This window comes from Tachyglossus aculeatus, chromosome 20, assembly GCF_015852505.1.
Source record: "Tachyglossus aculeatus isolate mTacAcu1 chromosome 20, mTacAcu1.pri, whole genome shotgun sequence".
Lineage (NCBI taxonomy): Eukaryota > Metazoa > Chordata > Mammalia > Monotremata > Tachyglossidae > Tachyglossus > Tachyglossus aculeatus.
The window spans coordinates 20,139,794-20,156,573 of record NC_052085.1 but is presented as its reverse complement, the minus strand read 5'-3'; the positions used below and the strand labels follow the sequence as shown (position 1 = coordinate 20,156,573).

The 16,780-nt window shown below is 47.5% G+C and overlaps 1 protein-coding gene across 2 annotated transcripts in view; it reads right to left on the bottom strand.

Annotated features, from left to right (window-relative positions):
- EXPH5 (exophilin 5) overlaps window positions 1–16,466 on the bottom strand; it is a 52,555-nt gene extending 36,089 nt beyond the window's left edge. Inside the window, exon 1 of one of the 2 annotated variants that reach the window (XM_038761496.1) lies at window positions 16,259–16,466. In XM_038761496.1, the coding sequence (XP_038617424.1) occupies window positions 16,259–16,377 (119 nt within the window). In that variant the 5' untranslated portion in view covers window positions 16,378–16,466. Of the gene's footprint in view, window positions 1–10,373; window positions 10,596–16,258 lie in introns of those variants that run through there. The other variant, XM_038761497.1, reaches the window with a different exon arrangement.
- Between the last annotated feature and the right edge of the window lie 314 nt (window positions 16,467–16,780).

The following is a 16,780-nucleotide window of genomic DNA, read 5'->3' as shown; positions in this document are numbered from 1 at the left end:
TTGAGCACTTACTACGTTCAGAGCACTGTCCTAAGCGCTTGGAAAGTACGGGCAAGTCACTTCTCTTCCCTCATCTGTAAAATGGGGATTAAGAGTGTGAGCCCCCCGTGGGACAACCTGATCTCCTTGTAACCTCCCCAGCGCTTAGAACGGGGCTTTGCACATAGGAAGTGCTTAATAAATGCCATTATTATTATTATTATTACGATACAGCACTAAACAGAGACAATCCCTGCCCACAACGGGCTTACAGTCTAGAGAGGGGGAGACAGACATCAAAACCAGTAAGCAGGCTTCAATGTAAATAACTGGGATTATAGATATATTCATATACAGATAAGGGCTGTGGGTTTGGGGGGGAGAGGAAAGGCAGCGAGTCGAGGTGACCCAGAAAAGAGGGGGAGCTGAGGAAAGCGTGAGGAAAAGATATGAGCACTGGAGATTTGTTCCCTTCCTCTTCAGGGGATTCCTCCTGGTGTAGACTTTTAATGGAATCAATCAATCAATCGTATTTATTGAGCACTTACTATGTGCAGAGCACTGTACTAAGCGCTTGGGAAGTACAAATTGGCAACACATAGAGACAGTCCCTACCCAACAGTGGGCTCACAGTCTAAAAGGGGGAGACAGAGAACAGAACCAAACATACCAACAAAATAAAATAAATAGGATAGAAATGTACAAGTAAAATAAATAAATAAATAAATAAATAGAGTAATAAACATGTACAACCATATCTACATATATACAGGTGCTGTGGGGAAGGGAAGGAGGTAAGATGGGGGGGATGGAGAGGGGGACGAGGGGGAGAGGAAGGAAGGGGCTCAGTCTGGGAAGGCCTCCTGGAGGAGGTGAGCTCTCAGCAGGGCCTTGAAGGGAGGAAGAGAGCGAGCTTGGCGGATGGGCAGAGGGAGGGCACTCCAGGCCATGGGGAGGACGTGGGCCGGGAGTCGACGGCGGGACAGGCGCGAACGAGGCACGGTGAGAAGATTAGCGGCGGAGGAGCGGAGGGTGCGGGCTGGGCTGGAGAAGGACAGAAGGGAGGGGAGGGAGGAGGGGGCGAGGTGATGGACAGCCTTGAAGCCCAGGGTGAGGAGTTTCTGCCTGGAAACTTTTAAACTTTTAAACTTTTAACATACTTTTAATGGAAGAAAAAAGCACCTCAGCCAAGATACAGACCTCTCCCCACCCCTGACTGTTTCAGATTTGAGGACTCGTAGCCCACCAGCCCGATCAACACAAATCTCACGGGGACGTGTAAAACCAAGCGTAGTCTGCTGAACTGGGGAGTTTCACCTGAGCTGTAAAGCACGACCTCTTTATCTCTACCCGCCTTTGGCCGGGCCTGTTTCAAACTTATTATGCTCGGATAACCGGTAATGGCAGGCCGTTTCACAAACCTCAGGTTGTTCCCTCTGTGGCCTCTTTCCAAAGATGATCTACATCCTGAAGAATAACCGGATTCCCTGTTCGACAAGTTCTACGCTGTTGGGTAACAATCCAGAACGATAAACAAGTACCTCGCTCCTCGATTTTGTAGGCCTACTTGACATTTTTCCCATCTCTAGGGCGTTTGTAATCTGCTCTCTGAAATGTGCCATGTTTTTCCTCCCGTCCCACCTCTAGACTGTAAACTTGCTGCGGGCAGGGAACGTGGCTACCGACTCTGTTGTGTGGCATTCTCCCAAGTACGTAGTACAGTGCTCTGCACGTGGTAAGCACTCAATAAATGCCTTTGATGGACAGATCAAAGAACTGGGGAAACAAGATAGAGAAAATTGGTGTTTCCGCAGAAGCCAGAAGCCATCCGACCTCTCCCTCTGTGTCCAGACCGTTCGATCGTATCGTTTTTTTCTTCAATGGATAGAGCACGGGCCTTGGAGTCGGGAGGACCTGGGCTCCATCACTTGTCTGCTGTGTGACCTTAGGCAAGTTCCTTCACTTCTCTGTGCCTCGGTCCCCTCATTGGTAAAATGGGGATGAAGATTGTGAGCCTTATGCGGGGCAGGGATTGCGTCCAACTCAATTATCTTGTATCTACCCCAGCACTAAGTGTAGTGCCTGGCACACAGGAAACACCTAAAAAATATCACAAATTATTATTATTATTACTATTATTATGAAAGACGGGGAGAGAATCCTGAGACCCGTGAAGTCTTGAGTCCACCCTTCGTAAAGTCCTATGAAGACAAAACAATCTACCACTCTATTAATCTATGGCCTTCATAATAATAATAGTAATAATGATGACGGTATTTGTTAAGCACTTACTATGTGCCAAGCACCGTTCAGAGCTCTGGGGTAGATACAATCAATCAATCAATCAATGAATCGCATTTATTGAGCGCTTACTATGTGCAGAGCACTGTACTAAGCGCTTGGGAAGTACAAATTGGCAACACATAGAGACAGTCCCTACCCAACAGTGGGCTCACAGTCTAAAAGGGGGAGACAGAGAACAGAACCAAACATACCAACAAAATAAAATAAATAGGATAGAAATGTACAAGTTAAATAAATAAATAAATAAATAAATAGAGTAATAAATATGTACAACCATAGCGCTCAGTACAGTGGTCTGATACAAGGTGATCAGGTTGTCCCACGTGGGGCTCACAGTCTTAATCCCCATTTTACAGATGAGGTAACTGAGGCACTGAGAAGTGAAGTGACTTGCCCAAAGTCACACAGCTGACAAGTGGCGGAGTCGCGATTGGAACCCAAGACCTCTGACTCCCAAGCCCGGGCTCTTTCCACTGAGCCACGCTGCTTCCGTATAGAGGTGGAAATTCAATGGAAGTTAACTGCAGAGTTAAGAGGCTAAAGAGGAGAGGTCAGAAAGATCGTTAACATGACAAGATTAGGTGGAGGGAAAGAGAGAGGAAGAAAGAGGAAAGAAAACATGCGAGTTACATCTCCTGTTCCCTGAGACACTGATCGGTCAGAAGACTGCATCGCAAAAAGCAGCGTGGCTCAGTGGAAAGAGCACGGGCTTTGGAGTCACAGGTCATGGGTTCGAATTCCGGCTCCGCCCCATGTCTGCTGTGTGACCTTGGGCAAGTCACTAAACTTCTCAGAGCCTCAGTTACCTCATCTGGAAAATGAGGATGATGACTGTGAGCCCCACGCGGGACAACCTGATCACCTTGTATTCCCCAGCACTTAGAACAGTGCTTTGCGCATAGTAAGCGCTTAACAAATGCCGTCATTATTATTATTATTATTATTATTATTATTATTATTATTATTATTATTATTAAAAAGACCCTGTGATAGTCCAGAGCAGGTGGGGGACAGCGCCAAGCCTCTCCAAACTCTTGGGAAAATCTGCAAGGTATTCGGAACTTCTTGAAGCCGTGTCCTGAGGGCTAGATGATTCTAGCGTAGGCATCACATCCCCAGAGACGCAGCCTCACCGCTGTTAGCGAGATGTCCGTCTGTCTGTCTGTTTCCCCCGCTAGACTGTAATAATAATAATAATAATGATGGCATTTATTAAGCGCTTACTATGTGCAGAGCACTGTTCTAAGCGCTGGGGAATTTACAATTTGATCAGGTTGTCCCATGTGGGGCTCACAGTCTTCATCCTCATTTTACAGATGAGTGAACTGAGGCCCAGAGAAGTTAAGTCACACAGTTGACAAGTGGGGGAGCCAGGATTTGAACCCGTGACCTCTGACTCCAAAGCCTGGGCTTTTTCCACTGAGCCACGCTGCTTCTGATGATGTAAGATCATCGCGGGCAGGAAATGTGTTTATTGTTGTATTGTTCTCTCCCAAGCGCTCAGTACAGTGGTCTGTACACGGTAAGCGCTCAGTAAGTACAATCGAATGAACGAGTGAATGGAGGTCCCTCTGAGAGTTGAAAATACCCTGCTCTTCCCCTTTCGGATCACTGAACTGACTGACTGTTCACTGGCAGAAACTTCGTGAAACCTTCAAAGCTTTGTTAAATAGGGTTTACTCATACTAACTGCACTCTCTCTCTCTCACCCACCTACTTACATGCTCTCCTCACAACCTACCTACCTACCTTTGGATCCACTTTCTCCTCCCAACCAGCACATTTTCCACTCTCAATTGCGTTCTTATTCTCTATATGGTAATAATAACAATTTAGGTATGTGTTAAGCGCTTACTATGTGCAAAGCACTCTTCTAAGCGCTGGGGAGGTTACAAGGTGATCAGGTTGTCCCCCGTGGGGCTCACGGTCTTCATCCCCATTTTCCAGATGAGGGAACTGAGGCCCAGAGAAGTGAAGTGACCTGCCTAAAGTCACCCAGCTGACAAGCGGCGGAGCTGGGATTTGAACCCATGACCTCTGACTCCCAAGCCCGGGCTCTTTCCACTGAGCCACGCTGCTGTGGGCCAAGCAATAATCTCTGCTGAATCGTCTCTACAATGTCTCTATTTTTTGTCTCTCTATCACTTTCTCGAGTCTCTCTGGCCTTTATGTCTCTGCTTCTTATCTGTGCCTGGGCCTGTGTGTGAACGCCCAGTTTTCCCTTTTGGTTCATTCATCCATTCATTCATTCGTTAGAGAAGCAGTGTGGCTCAGTGGAAAGAGCCCGGGCTTTGGAGTCAAAGGTCCTGGGTTCAAATCCTGGCTCTGCCAATTGTCAGCTGTGTGACTTTGGTCAAGTCACTTCACTTCTCTGTCCCTCAGTCGCCTCATCTGTAAAATGAGGATTAAGACTGTGAGCCCCCGTGGGACAACCTCATCACCTTGTAACCTCCCCAGCGCTTAGAACAGTCCTAAGCGCTTAATAAATGTCATTATTATGATTATTATTATTATTCATTCATTCATTCCATTGTATTTATTAAGCGCTTAGAGTGTGCACAGCACTGGACTAAGCGCTTGGGAACGTTCAATAAGCACGCACAGAGCGGCAATCAGCGGTTCTCTTATGCATTACGATATTACTACTAGACTGGTTTATGACTAAGTGGCTCACTTCATCCAATTTGAAAATCTTGACTGTGAGCCCCCCGTGGGACAACCTGATCACCCTGTAACCTCCCCAGCGCTTAGAACAGTGCTTTGAACATAGTAAGCACTTAATAAACTACATTATTATTATTATTATATAGCTTTTATTAGCTATAGGTTTACGGTTTGCATAAATTCAGAGTCAACGTTTCATTCTAAGCATGGGGGCAAATGGGGTCGAGGTGAAGGGGCAGAGGAGGAAGCGACAAGGCCTAGTGGATAGAGCCTGGGAGTCCGAAGGACCTGGGTTCTAATCCCAGTTCTGCTACTTGCCTGCTGGGTCACCTTGGGCGAGTCATTTCCCTCCTCTGGGCCTCAGTTACCTCGCCTGCAAAATAGGGGTTGAGGCTGTGAGCCCCAGGTGGGACGGGGACGGTGTCCAACCTGACTAGCTTGTATCTATCCCAGGGCTTAGAACAGTGCCTGGCACATAATAAGCACTTAACAAATACCATTAAACAAAAAAAAAAAAAAGGAAGAGAAGGAGGAAAGGGGAAAAGGGAGAAACAGACGGAGAGAAGGAAAGAGAGAAGAGAAAGAGGGAAAAAGGGAAGGAGGATGGGGAAGGGAAGAGAAAGGGGGAAGAAGAGGAAGGAAAGGCAGCTTATCCTTGCTACAGTGCCTCCTTCTCCTTCCTGGCTTCCACTTTCTCCCAGGGTTTCGGAGCTGGATGTGAAGGATTCCTCGGGCTCCCGGCCCCAAAGCTTGGTGAGGAGGAGTCAGTCTGCCCAACTCAGCTAACCCTATCCACCCTGGCAGCCGGGGGAATGGAGATCCAGAGCCACAGCCATGGGAACCCCTCGGGGCAGTAGCCTTGTGCGGCTTTTGGCACGGAACCGCTGGCCGCCACTGCAGCCCGAGCAACCTTGCTCCCTACTGTCGCCGTGACTGACCGAAAAGCCGTTCGACTCTGCCGTGCTGTACGTATGGCTAATGCCACAGAGGCTTTGGCACTCGGCCTCCAGCCCCCACTGATTTCTCCAGGTTGCCCGGGCGGACTAGGGTCGGGTGGGTATCGGAGGAGGAAGGGATTTGGCGTGGACGCCCAGATATCCTCCTCATGGGGCTTTGTGGCCAGGAGGCAGAGAAACAACTTGCACCGGCTGGTAGCCGTGGCGATGACATCCTTTTCCTCCTCCTCCCTCAGCCAGATGGCAACAGGTGGAGTTGCCATCCTGGCACCAGCTCTTAGTCCCTTTGCAGACCGAAGGGCAGGGAGAAGGTGGCTCCCCACCTGGATTTTAAGCCGGTGGTGGGCAGGGAATGTGGTCTTTCTGTTGTCACAGCGTACTCTCCCAAGCGCTTAGTTGAGGGCTCTGCACACAGGAAGCGCTCACTAAAGACGACTGAGTGCCTGACTACCGCCGGTTGCCAACACTTCCATAAGGGCTGTGAGGGTGAAGCTAACGGCTTCATTCTCTCAATGCCAATCCGATGGAGTGGTCAACTCCCTTGCCCCCAGGGAACGGGCAACCAACCATGCTTGCGGTTATCGGTATCTTCATCCTACCATACACTTCAAAAATCATTCTTTTGATTCTAAAATAAATTGCCCCCAGGCTGCAATAAAACGGTAGTTTTTGTTAATAATAATTTTGGCATTTGTTAAGCGCCTACTATGTGCCAAGCACTGTTCTAAGCGCTGGGGGAGATACAAGGTAATCATGTTGTCCCACATGGGGCTCACAGTCTTCATCCCCATTTTCCAGGTGAGGTAACTGAGGCACAGAGAAGTGAAGTGACTTGCCCGAAGTCACACAGCTGGTAAGTGGCAGAGCCGGGATTAGAACCCATGATGATTTTGGCTCCCAAAATGCACCATTTAGTAATAATTATGGTATTTGTTAGCACTTACTATGTCTTTCAGTCTTTCAGTCATTCAGTCAATCAATCATATTTATAATGATAATAGTAATTAACAGTTGTGGCATTTGTTAACTGCTTGCTATGTGCCAGACACTGTAATAAGCACTGTAATAAGCACTGTAATAAGCAATAAGACACAAGCAGATCAGGTCAGACACAGTCCCTGTCCCACATGAGGCTCACAGTCTCAATCCCCATTTTACAGATGAGGGAACTGAAGCCCAGAGAAGTGAAGCGACTTGCCCAAGGTCACACAGCAGACAAGTGGCAGAGCCAGGATTAGAATCCAGGACCTTCTGATTCCAAGGCCCATCCTCTACCCACTCCACCATGCTGCTTCTCTTTAGTTACTTTATGTATGTTACATTGATAAAACGTGTTAAAAAAAAAAGATTTATCTTTAGGATTTCATTTTCGGTCATCGCTTCTTCATTTGCTATCACATTTGTTTTCAGATTCTAGCACATTCTCTCTCCCTTAGATCAACTCCAATAACAAACAAAATCAGGATAAGGTTCTTACCCTCTGTGCTTTCAACAGTAATGCTGTAACCATTCCAAACTTTCTAAGGTCTTCAAAGAAAAAGAGCAAGTGATGATTCCTGTGTATTACCCCCATGATACTTAACCCTGTTATTAATCCTCCCTAATTGCGTTATGTGAACTAATAAATCCTGAGATTATGTGTCTGAAATTAAGCCTGCTTTTGAAAATCCTAATGCAGCAAAAATCTATTTATAAATCACATTCATTTTGACTATATTAGTTACATTCATTCTGTGAGTAGCAAACTAGGTATTCAAAAGTAATGTGAGATGAAATGCTAGAATTGCTGAAGCAGTGCCACTACCTGCTTTCTAGTCGAGGGAAATTGTTTATTAGAATCGCAATTCACTTGATCTCCATTTTCTCATCTGTAAACTGGGAATAAGTCTGACCACCTGCCCTAAAAGAGGAAGCTGTAAGGCTTGTAGAATAACCAACTGATCAATCATATTTACTGAGCACATACTAGGGAAACAGCATTGCCCAGTGGAAAGAGCACGGGAGTGGAAGTCAATCAATCAATCAATCAATCAATCGTATTTATTGAGCGCTTACTGTGTACAGAGCACTGTACTAAGCGCTCGGGAAGTACAAGTTGGCAACATATAGAGACAGTCCCTACCCAACAGTGGGCTTACAGTCTAGAAGTCAGAGGATGTGGGCTCTAATCCCGGCTCCGCCACATGTCTGCTGTGTGACCTTGGGCAAGTCGCTTAACTTTTCTGTGCCTCAGTTATCTGTAAAATGGGGATTAATGATGATGATGATGATGATGATGGCATTTATTAAGTGCTTACTATGTGCAAAGCACTGTTCTAAGCACTAAGCGCTGATTAAGACCGTGAGCCCCATATGGGACAGGGAGTGTGTCCAACCTAATTACTTTATATCTACTCCAGCATTTAGAACAGTGCTTCGTATGTAGTAAGTGCTTAACAAATACCATAATAATAATAATAATTAGTAGTAGTAGTATTATGTGCAGAGCACTATACTAAGCACTTGGGAGAGAACAGAATTAGCAGACATGTTCCCTGCCCGTAAGGATCTTACAGTCTAGAGGGAGAATAGGATGCTTTGAAACACTGAAATTAAGGGTTCTGTTTGAGGATCTATTCTGTTTCAGTAGGCTTGTGTATAGCCATGTTACAGAATCTATGCACATTTCAATAATTTATTTATTTATATTAATTATATTTTCTATTTTTATGTTTTATGTTTATATTAATGTCTCCTTTCTCCTGTATTCTGTAAACTCCTTGTAAGCAGGGACCATGGACACAAACTCTTTATATGCTTTAGAATAGTGCTCTGTGCCCAGTAAGTACTTCGATAAATGCCCGTCATTGATTGATGTGAGACCTAATTTTTTTAAAATGCACCACAAAGCAGTGGTTCTCTACAAGAAATTACACCACCCGGATCTTCTGGGAATAGTGAACTGTTTCCTGATAGACCTTTGGTGAGTTTGGAAATAAATCATTTTCAGCCTGCCCCACCAGTAATCACCCATGTGCCTGCCCTATGTTACTGGGCTAGGGCACATTTCTTAATCAATCAGTCGATCAAACAGTGGTGTTTTTTGAGCCCTTACTACTGCTACTAATGATAATAATAATTGCGGTATTTGTTAAGCACTTACTTATGTGCCAAGCACTGTTCTAAGCGCCAAGGTAGATACAAGGCTATCAGGCTGCCCCACGTGGGGCTCACAGTCTTAATCCCCGTTTTCGAGATGAGGGAACTGAGGCCCAGAGAAGTGAAGTGACTCGCCCAAAGTCACACAGCCGACAAGCGGCGGAGTTGCGATTAGAACCCATGACTGATTAGACTCCCAAGCCCGGGCTCTTTCCGCTAAGCCACGCTGCTGACTGTGTGCGAGTACCGCACTAAGACCTCAGAAAAGTCCAGTGCAAGATTTAGTTGACAGTAATAAAATAAGAGCCTGTTTGGCAGTCTGAGTGAACTGGAGAAGATGAACAAATCTCACTGCTTTGGTGCAGCGCTAGTTTCAGAACATTTGGAGAGTAAAAAGCTGCAAGAGGAAGCAAGGGAAAAACAGACTGGCCTAAGAAGAAAATAAGAAAGCAGAAAGTCCATTCAAAACCCAGACTTCAACCTACAGGGCCCTTTCGCCTGATTTTGCAAAAGGACAACATTTCAAAGTGGAAGATGTGTGTGTGTGTGTGTGTGTAAGCATTCCAGAAAATAACTAAGGTCCGAGTGAGAAGGTTTGAGTTGACGAAGTCCAGCGGAGAAAAGGTCATAAAAACAAGCAACGTGACCTAGTGGAAAGAACACGAGGGAGTCGGAGGATCTGGTTTCTAATCCCGGTTCTGCCGGTTCTTGCAGGCCTTGGACAAGTCACTTCACTTCTCTGTGCCTCAGTTTCCTCAATGGTAAAATGGGGTTTCAATACCTGTTCTCCCTCCTACTTAGACTGAGAGCTCCATGTGGGACAAGGACTATGTCCAGCCTGATTAACTTGGATCCACCCCAGCGCTAAGAACGGTGCTTGGCACCTAGTAAATGCTTAACAAATCCCATAAAAAAAGAAGCTTGGATATGATAATGGCTGTGTTATAGTCCAAATAAAAAATATCTCTTTAAAACTCTATTTAAAGAGGCGAGGCTGCGTTTAGTTCCTCAGAACTAACCAGCTGGGGAGTTCTGGAAGGCAGATTGTGGGGTATGTAAGGGAGAACTGGGGCTTTAAAGAATAGTTTTATAAAATTAAAAACAACAATAGAAAAGGGTAGCATGTGCTGCTCCTTTCCCCTCCTTCCTTCCACAAACATGTTTCCCCTGCCCTTTCCCCACACCTGGTTCTGTGATCCTGCGGCGTCCCACCCAAGGAGAGCTAATTGTGGAATGCAAACTGGGAGTGACTTCGGGGTATTCCGGTGCCGTTTTTTCATTCCAAATGGTAGGCATTCCCAACGGGAGGACTGAGGAACGTTGGCTGCTTACCTGCCGGGCACTGGGCAGCAGCGGAGAGATCACTAGCTGCAGCTGTCCCCACTCTTTGGGTTTTTCTTGTGGGAAGGTGTGGTCCCTTCAATCAGGGCGATCCCGAGCCTTGCAAACCAAGAGTCCGGATGGCAACCGCGCTCCCGCTCGGAGCTGGAGGGAGAAGCTGCCGGCCAAAGTCCAGAAATGGAAGGGGAGAGCTTCCAGGATTAAGGAAAGGAAAGAGAGTGCAGGTGAGACCGCCCACTCCCTGTCCTCAACCCTGCACTTCTTCCTGGCTCTTCCCCAGCCGCAGCAGTTGGCACGAGGCCTCCGCTGCCTCCCGGGCTGTTTGGGAATCTCTCCCGACTTTACTCTCCCTTTCTTCTTGCTCCCTGCCTTCTGGTGCTTTTCTAGGGCGATGGGGCCGGGCTAATGTGGCCAGGTGGCTTAGTCTCCCCTGGCCGCCCCAGGAGCACCTGGCTGGGCCATCTGGAGGGAAGAGGACAAGGTCGTTTCTGTGTTTCTGCTCTCTTTCCAGACTCCCTTTCCAAAATGAATCTGTCCTCCCCTCCCCGCCGCCACCGGGCATTCCAGATGACCTAATTTACCCAAGATCCCGGTGGATAAACAAGCGGAGGCACTTTGGACTTGCAGAGGATCGTGCCCTCGTGGAGGCTGGCGGCCCTAGGTCCCAATGGGCCAAAGCCTCCCCACCCGATTCCATGGGTTCAAATCTTCTTTATATCGATTCTACGCTGGGGCGTGATGTTTAAAAGTATATTTATATGATATTTAAAAGTAGCATGGACTAGTGGACAGAGCACGAGCCTGAGAGTCAGAAGGACCTGGCTTCTAAATCCAGGAACTGGCACGCATCTGTTGTTTAACTTTGGCTCATCTGCTGTGCAACTTTCTCCTTCTGCTCATGGTGGGCAGGGGGTGCATGCGTTTATTGTTAGATCGTACTTCCCCAAGCGCTTAGTTCAGTGCTCTGCACACGGTAAGTGCTCGATTCATTCATTCATTCATTCAATCATATTTACTGAGCGCTTACTGTGTGCAGAGCACTGTACTAAGGACTTGGCAACATATAGAGACAGTCCCTACCCAACACTGGGATTGGCTGACTGACTTTGGGCAAATCATCATCATCATCATCAATCGTATTTACTGAGCGCTTACTATGTGCAGAGCACTGTACTATGCGCTTGGGAAGTACAAATTGGCAATATATAGAGACAGTCCCTACCCAACAGTGGGCTCACTCCTCTGGTCCTTCATCTGTACAGTGGGGATGAAGACTGTGACCCCCGCATGTGGAACAGGAATTGGGCCTGTCCCACATGGGGCACACAGTCTCACGCCCCATTTTCAGATGAGGGAACCGAGGCCCAGAGAAGCAAAATGACTTAACCAAGGTCACACAGCAGACGAGTGGCGGAGCCGGGACCAAAACCCTGGTGTTTCTGACTCCCAAGCCCGTGCTCTATCCACTAGGCCTCATTGCTTTAAAACAAAACTCCAGGCAATCAAGACCAAACCTCCCCTCTCCCTTGTTCGGCTGAAGGAAAAGCCATTCAACTTCCAGAAGATGTGGGGAATGTCGGCATTCGACACATCCTCAGGTTGCCCTGCCTTCCCGCTTGAAGCCTGATCTCAGTGGGCCGGTTGGTGGTATCTATTGAGCGCTAACTATGTGCACAGCACTGTCCAAGCGCTTCAGAGAGCACAACGCAACAGAGTTGTGGCAGACACATTCCCTGCCCGCAGGAGCTTACATTCTAGAGGCGGAGCTTTACGGTCTAGAGGAGAATGATGAATTTGGGATTTGCTGGTTGGAAGAATTTCAGCCCATCTGCTACGGTGGCGGTGGAAGATTCAGGGGCTGTAACTGTTTTCTGCTAAGGAACTGTACGGGTGTGTCTGATGTTGTACTGGATTCCTCCAGGCGCTTAGTATGGTGCTTTGCTCACTGTAAGCGCTCAATAAATTTGACTGAATGAATGAGTATGGGATTGCAAATTGCTGGGCGGCCTCAGCTCATAATGATAATAATAATGATGGGATTTGTTAGGCGCTTATTGAGTGCCAAGCCCTTCTCTAAGAGCTGGAGTAGATACAAGATAATCAGGTTGTCCCACATGAGGCTCGCAGTCAATCAATCAATCAATCGTATTTATTGAGCGCTTACTATGTGCAGAGCACTGTACTAAGCGCTTGGGAAGTACAAATTGGCAACATATAGAGACAGTCCCTACCCAACAGTGGGCTCACAGTCTAAAAAGTGGGCTCACAGTCTAAAAATCTTAAAAGTCTTAATCCCCCCTTTTCCAGATGAGTGAACTGAGGCCCAGAGAAGCAGAGTGACTTGCCCAAAGTCACACTAGCAGACAAGTGGCGGAATCAGGATTAGAACCCACGACCTCTGACTTCCAAGCCTGTGCTGTTGGCACTACGCCAGCATGGCTCAGCGGAAAGAGCCCGGGCTTTGGAGTCAGAGGTCGTGGGTTCAAATCCCGCCTCCACCACAAGTCTGCTGTGTGACCTTGGGCAAACCACTTCACTTCTCTGAGCCTCAGTTCCCTCATCTGTAAAAATGGGGATTAAGACTGTGTGCCCCACGTGGGACAACTTGATCACATTGTATCCCCCCCCAGCGCTTAGAACAGTGCTTTGCACATAGTAAGCGCTTAACAAATGCCATTATTATTATTATTGCAAGGCAGCAGGGAGCTCAATCTCTTCCAATCAATACTGAGTGCTTGCTCGGTAGTCTGAGCAGTAAGCCGGAATTCCCTTCCCTCCCAGCTTCCTGAGGCTTCGGGACAGAGCCTATGGAGGAAGGAGACCCCCCCACCCCTTCATCTTCTTCACAGGAAATACCTGGAGCTGCCCCCAGTAGAAAAACCAGTTTGTTTACTCTTCCCAACCAGGAAAAAAAAAATAAAACCTCTTCTGCCCTTTCATATACAGGAATAAATCACTCACGCGCTACCGGTTGAAGGGGAAATCACTTCCCCCTCAGTGAACTTCCCTCACCACGACCTCAGCACTAAAGGCAGATGGAGAAGCAGCGTGGCTCAGTGGAAAGAGCCCGGGCTTTGGAGCCAGAGGTCATGGGTTCAAATCCCGGCTCCGCCACTTGTCAGCTGTGCGACTTTGGGCAAGTCACCTCACTTCTCTGGGCCTCAGTTCCCTCATCTGTAAAATGGGGATTAAGACCGTGAGCCCCCCGTGGGACAACCTGATCACCTTGTAACCTCCCCAGCGCTTAGAACAGGGCTTTGCACATAGTAAGCACTTAATAAATGCCATTATTATTATTATTATTATTATTATGGAGACTTAGTACAGTGCTTAGCACACAGTAAGCGCTCAGTGAATATCATCATCATCATCATCATCAATCATATTTATTGAGCGCTTACTATGTGCAGAGCACTGTACTAAGCACTTGGGAAGTACAAATTGGCAACATATAGAGACAGTCCCTACCCAACAGTGGGCTCACAGTCTAAAAGGGGGAGACAAGAGAACAAAACCAAACATACTAACAAAATAAAATAAATAGAATAGATATGAATAGATATGAATAGAATATGATTGAAGAAGGAGAAACAATAAGGCTCAACCGGAAACTTTCACATCCAGCGTATCCAGGGAACTTCTCCCGTGTTCAGGGGAATTTTCGCTGTCCTTGGGGAACCCCCTTCGACTCCCCGAGGCTGGACTATATTACTAATATATTACTACCATGTTATTATGAGGTGAGGTTCTGGGGGTGAATTGGGCATTTTGTGAGTGAGGGTTTCCCTTTCTCATTCCTGTAGGCAGCCACCTGCAAGGGTCTGTGTGAGTGTGAGTGTGTTTTGGAGAAGTGGAGGGTTGTCATTGAACCCCCTCTTAAAATGGGAATCTCATTTCTAGTAGATAGCCCGGGAGTCAGCAGGACTTGGGTTCTAATCCCCGCTCCGCCGCTTGCCTGCTGTGTGACCCTGGGCAAGTCGCTTCACTTCTCTGTGCCTCGGTTCCCTCATTTGGAAAACGGGGATGAAGACTGTGAGCCCCACGAGGGACAAGGACCTTGTGACTACCCCGGTGCTTAGTACAGTGCCTGGCACGTACTGAGCGCTTAACAAACACCCCACATTTCAGTTTCCAGTTCCACCCGCTACACCTGCAGCTTGACCCCCATCCCAAGGCCTGGACGCCAGTGGCCACTCTGGGTCCAAATCGAAGTTGCCGCTCTCTCCCCAACCTCCGCTACTCCCCTTTTGGGAGAGAATCGGGAGCGCCCACCCCAGAGAGATGCTACTAATCTAGAAACACGCTAACTCCCACGGGGAACGGAGCGGGGCCAAAAAAGCACCGTCTCCGTCCCGGTCCCACGTGCGCCCACGTACATCCGACGGCGGCAGAGACGTTGGCATCTCCCAGGGCTGAGGTTTCCCTTCCGTAGGCCTGAAATGGACCCTCTCACCATCATCATCATCAATCGTATTCATTGGGCGCTTACTGTGTGCAGAGCACTGTACTAAGCGCTTGGGAAGTCCAAGTTGGCAACATATAGAGACGGTCCCTACCCAACAGTGGGCTCACTGTCTAAAAGGGCCTCACCAGAAGCGCTGGCCACCTGCCTCGAACGAGGGTGAAGCGGGAAGAGGGGGGACGCAGAAACTGAGGGAGAGGGACCGGAATTCAGATGTCGGAGAGGCCCGTGAGGAAATATATTTACTTTCAATTAATAACTAGTACCCTTCCAACTTCTTCACCTACCTCATGCCCACCGCCTCTTCCCTCCCCGCAATTCATTCAATTGTATTTATTGAGAAGCTGCGTGGCTCAGTGGAAAGAGCACGGGCTTTGGAGTCAGAGGTCAGGGGTTCAAATCCCTGCTCCGCCAACCCCGGGCAAGTCACACAGCTGTACATATATATATATATATATATATATATATATATATATATATATATACACACACACACATATATATATATACACACATATATATATGTACAAGTATATATGCTTGTACATATTTATTACTCTATTTTACTTGTACATATCTATTCTATTTCTTTTATTTTGTTAGTATGTTTGGTTTTGTTCTCTGTCTCCCCCTTTTAGACTGTGAGCCCACTGTTGGGTAGGGACCGTCTCAATATGTTGCCAACTTGTACTTCCCAAGCGCTTAGTCCAGTGCTCTGCACACAGTAAGCGCTCAGTAAATACGATTGATGATGATGATGATGCTGAAGTCACTTAACTTCTCTGTGCCTCAGTTACCTCCTCTGTAAAATGGGGATTAAGACTGCGAGCCCCCCGTGGGACAACCTGATCACCTTGTAACCTCGCCAGCACTTAGAACAGTGTTTTGCACGTAGTAAGCGCTTAACAAATGTCATTATTATTATTATTATCATTGAGCGCAGTGCAGAGCACTATATTTTAGACTGTGAGCCCACTGTTGGGTAGGGACTGTCTCTATATGTTGCCAATTTGTACTTCCCAAGCGCTTAGTACAGTGCTCTGCACATAGTAAGCGCTCAATAAATACGGTTGATGATGATGATGATGATATTAAGCGCTTGGGAGAGTACAATTCCTCATCTTGGCACCAGCAGTGAATCCGGTGACAAAGAAAGCACAGACAGCCTCGAGGAAGGAGCTGCCTATTCCCAAGTGGGAAAGTGTGGGAGCTCGGCCTGGAATCAAGGGGAAAAAGCCAGGGCTCTCTTGAGCGGATCAACCAGTTTCCCTCCGAGTCCCGTCTCCGGTATCGGCCGGGCTCTTGGGACATTCCGCCGTGGGCCGTCGAAAGTACAAAACACAAACGGAACATCGCGGTACCGAGATATTCCAGTTCATTTCTAGCCGTGGGGAGAAGGGAATGAAACCAGTACCTGATCCTGTCTTTCTCTGCCCTCTGCAGCTCCTCGTTTCTTTCCAGGACTTGGAGGATCTTCCTGGCTTCTTCTTCATTGAGGAAGCTGAGATCAAACCCCCGGGGAAGCTTCGTCATTTTCGATACCGTGCGGGGGATTACATTTAACCCTGGGGACTCCCCGTGCTACTTTGATATTTGACAGGGTGTTAAAAAATGTCCTCGTTCCCCTAATCCCATAGCCAATAGAATGCCCTCCTCTTCGGAAAACCTAGGACACGCAGGCTCTGGGACGGCCCACGCCCGTAGAATTCCTTCTGACAACATTTTAATGACAGGATTGCCTCTGATCAGCCAATCGTGACCCGGAATGAATAGCCGAACCAGAAAAATAGCCAATCTGTAGTCGCCAGGGGCAGGTTTCTTGGCTCTTTCGGTTTGTATTCTTTTTTTTTTTCCCCACCTGGGCGGTTCAGCAAATATCCTGAACCTCGGTTTCGCCCCTTAGAGATGCTCGGGATTAAATATTTGCCCGAAACGC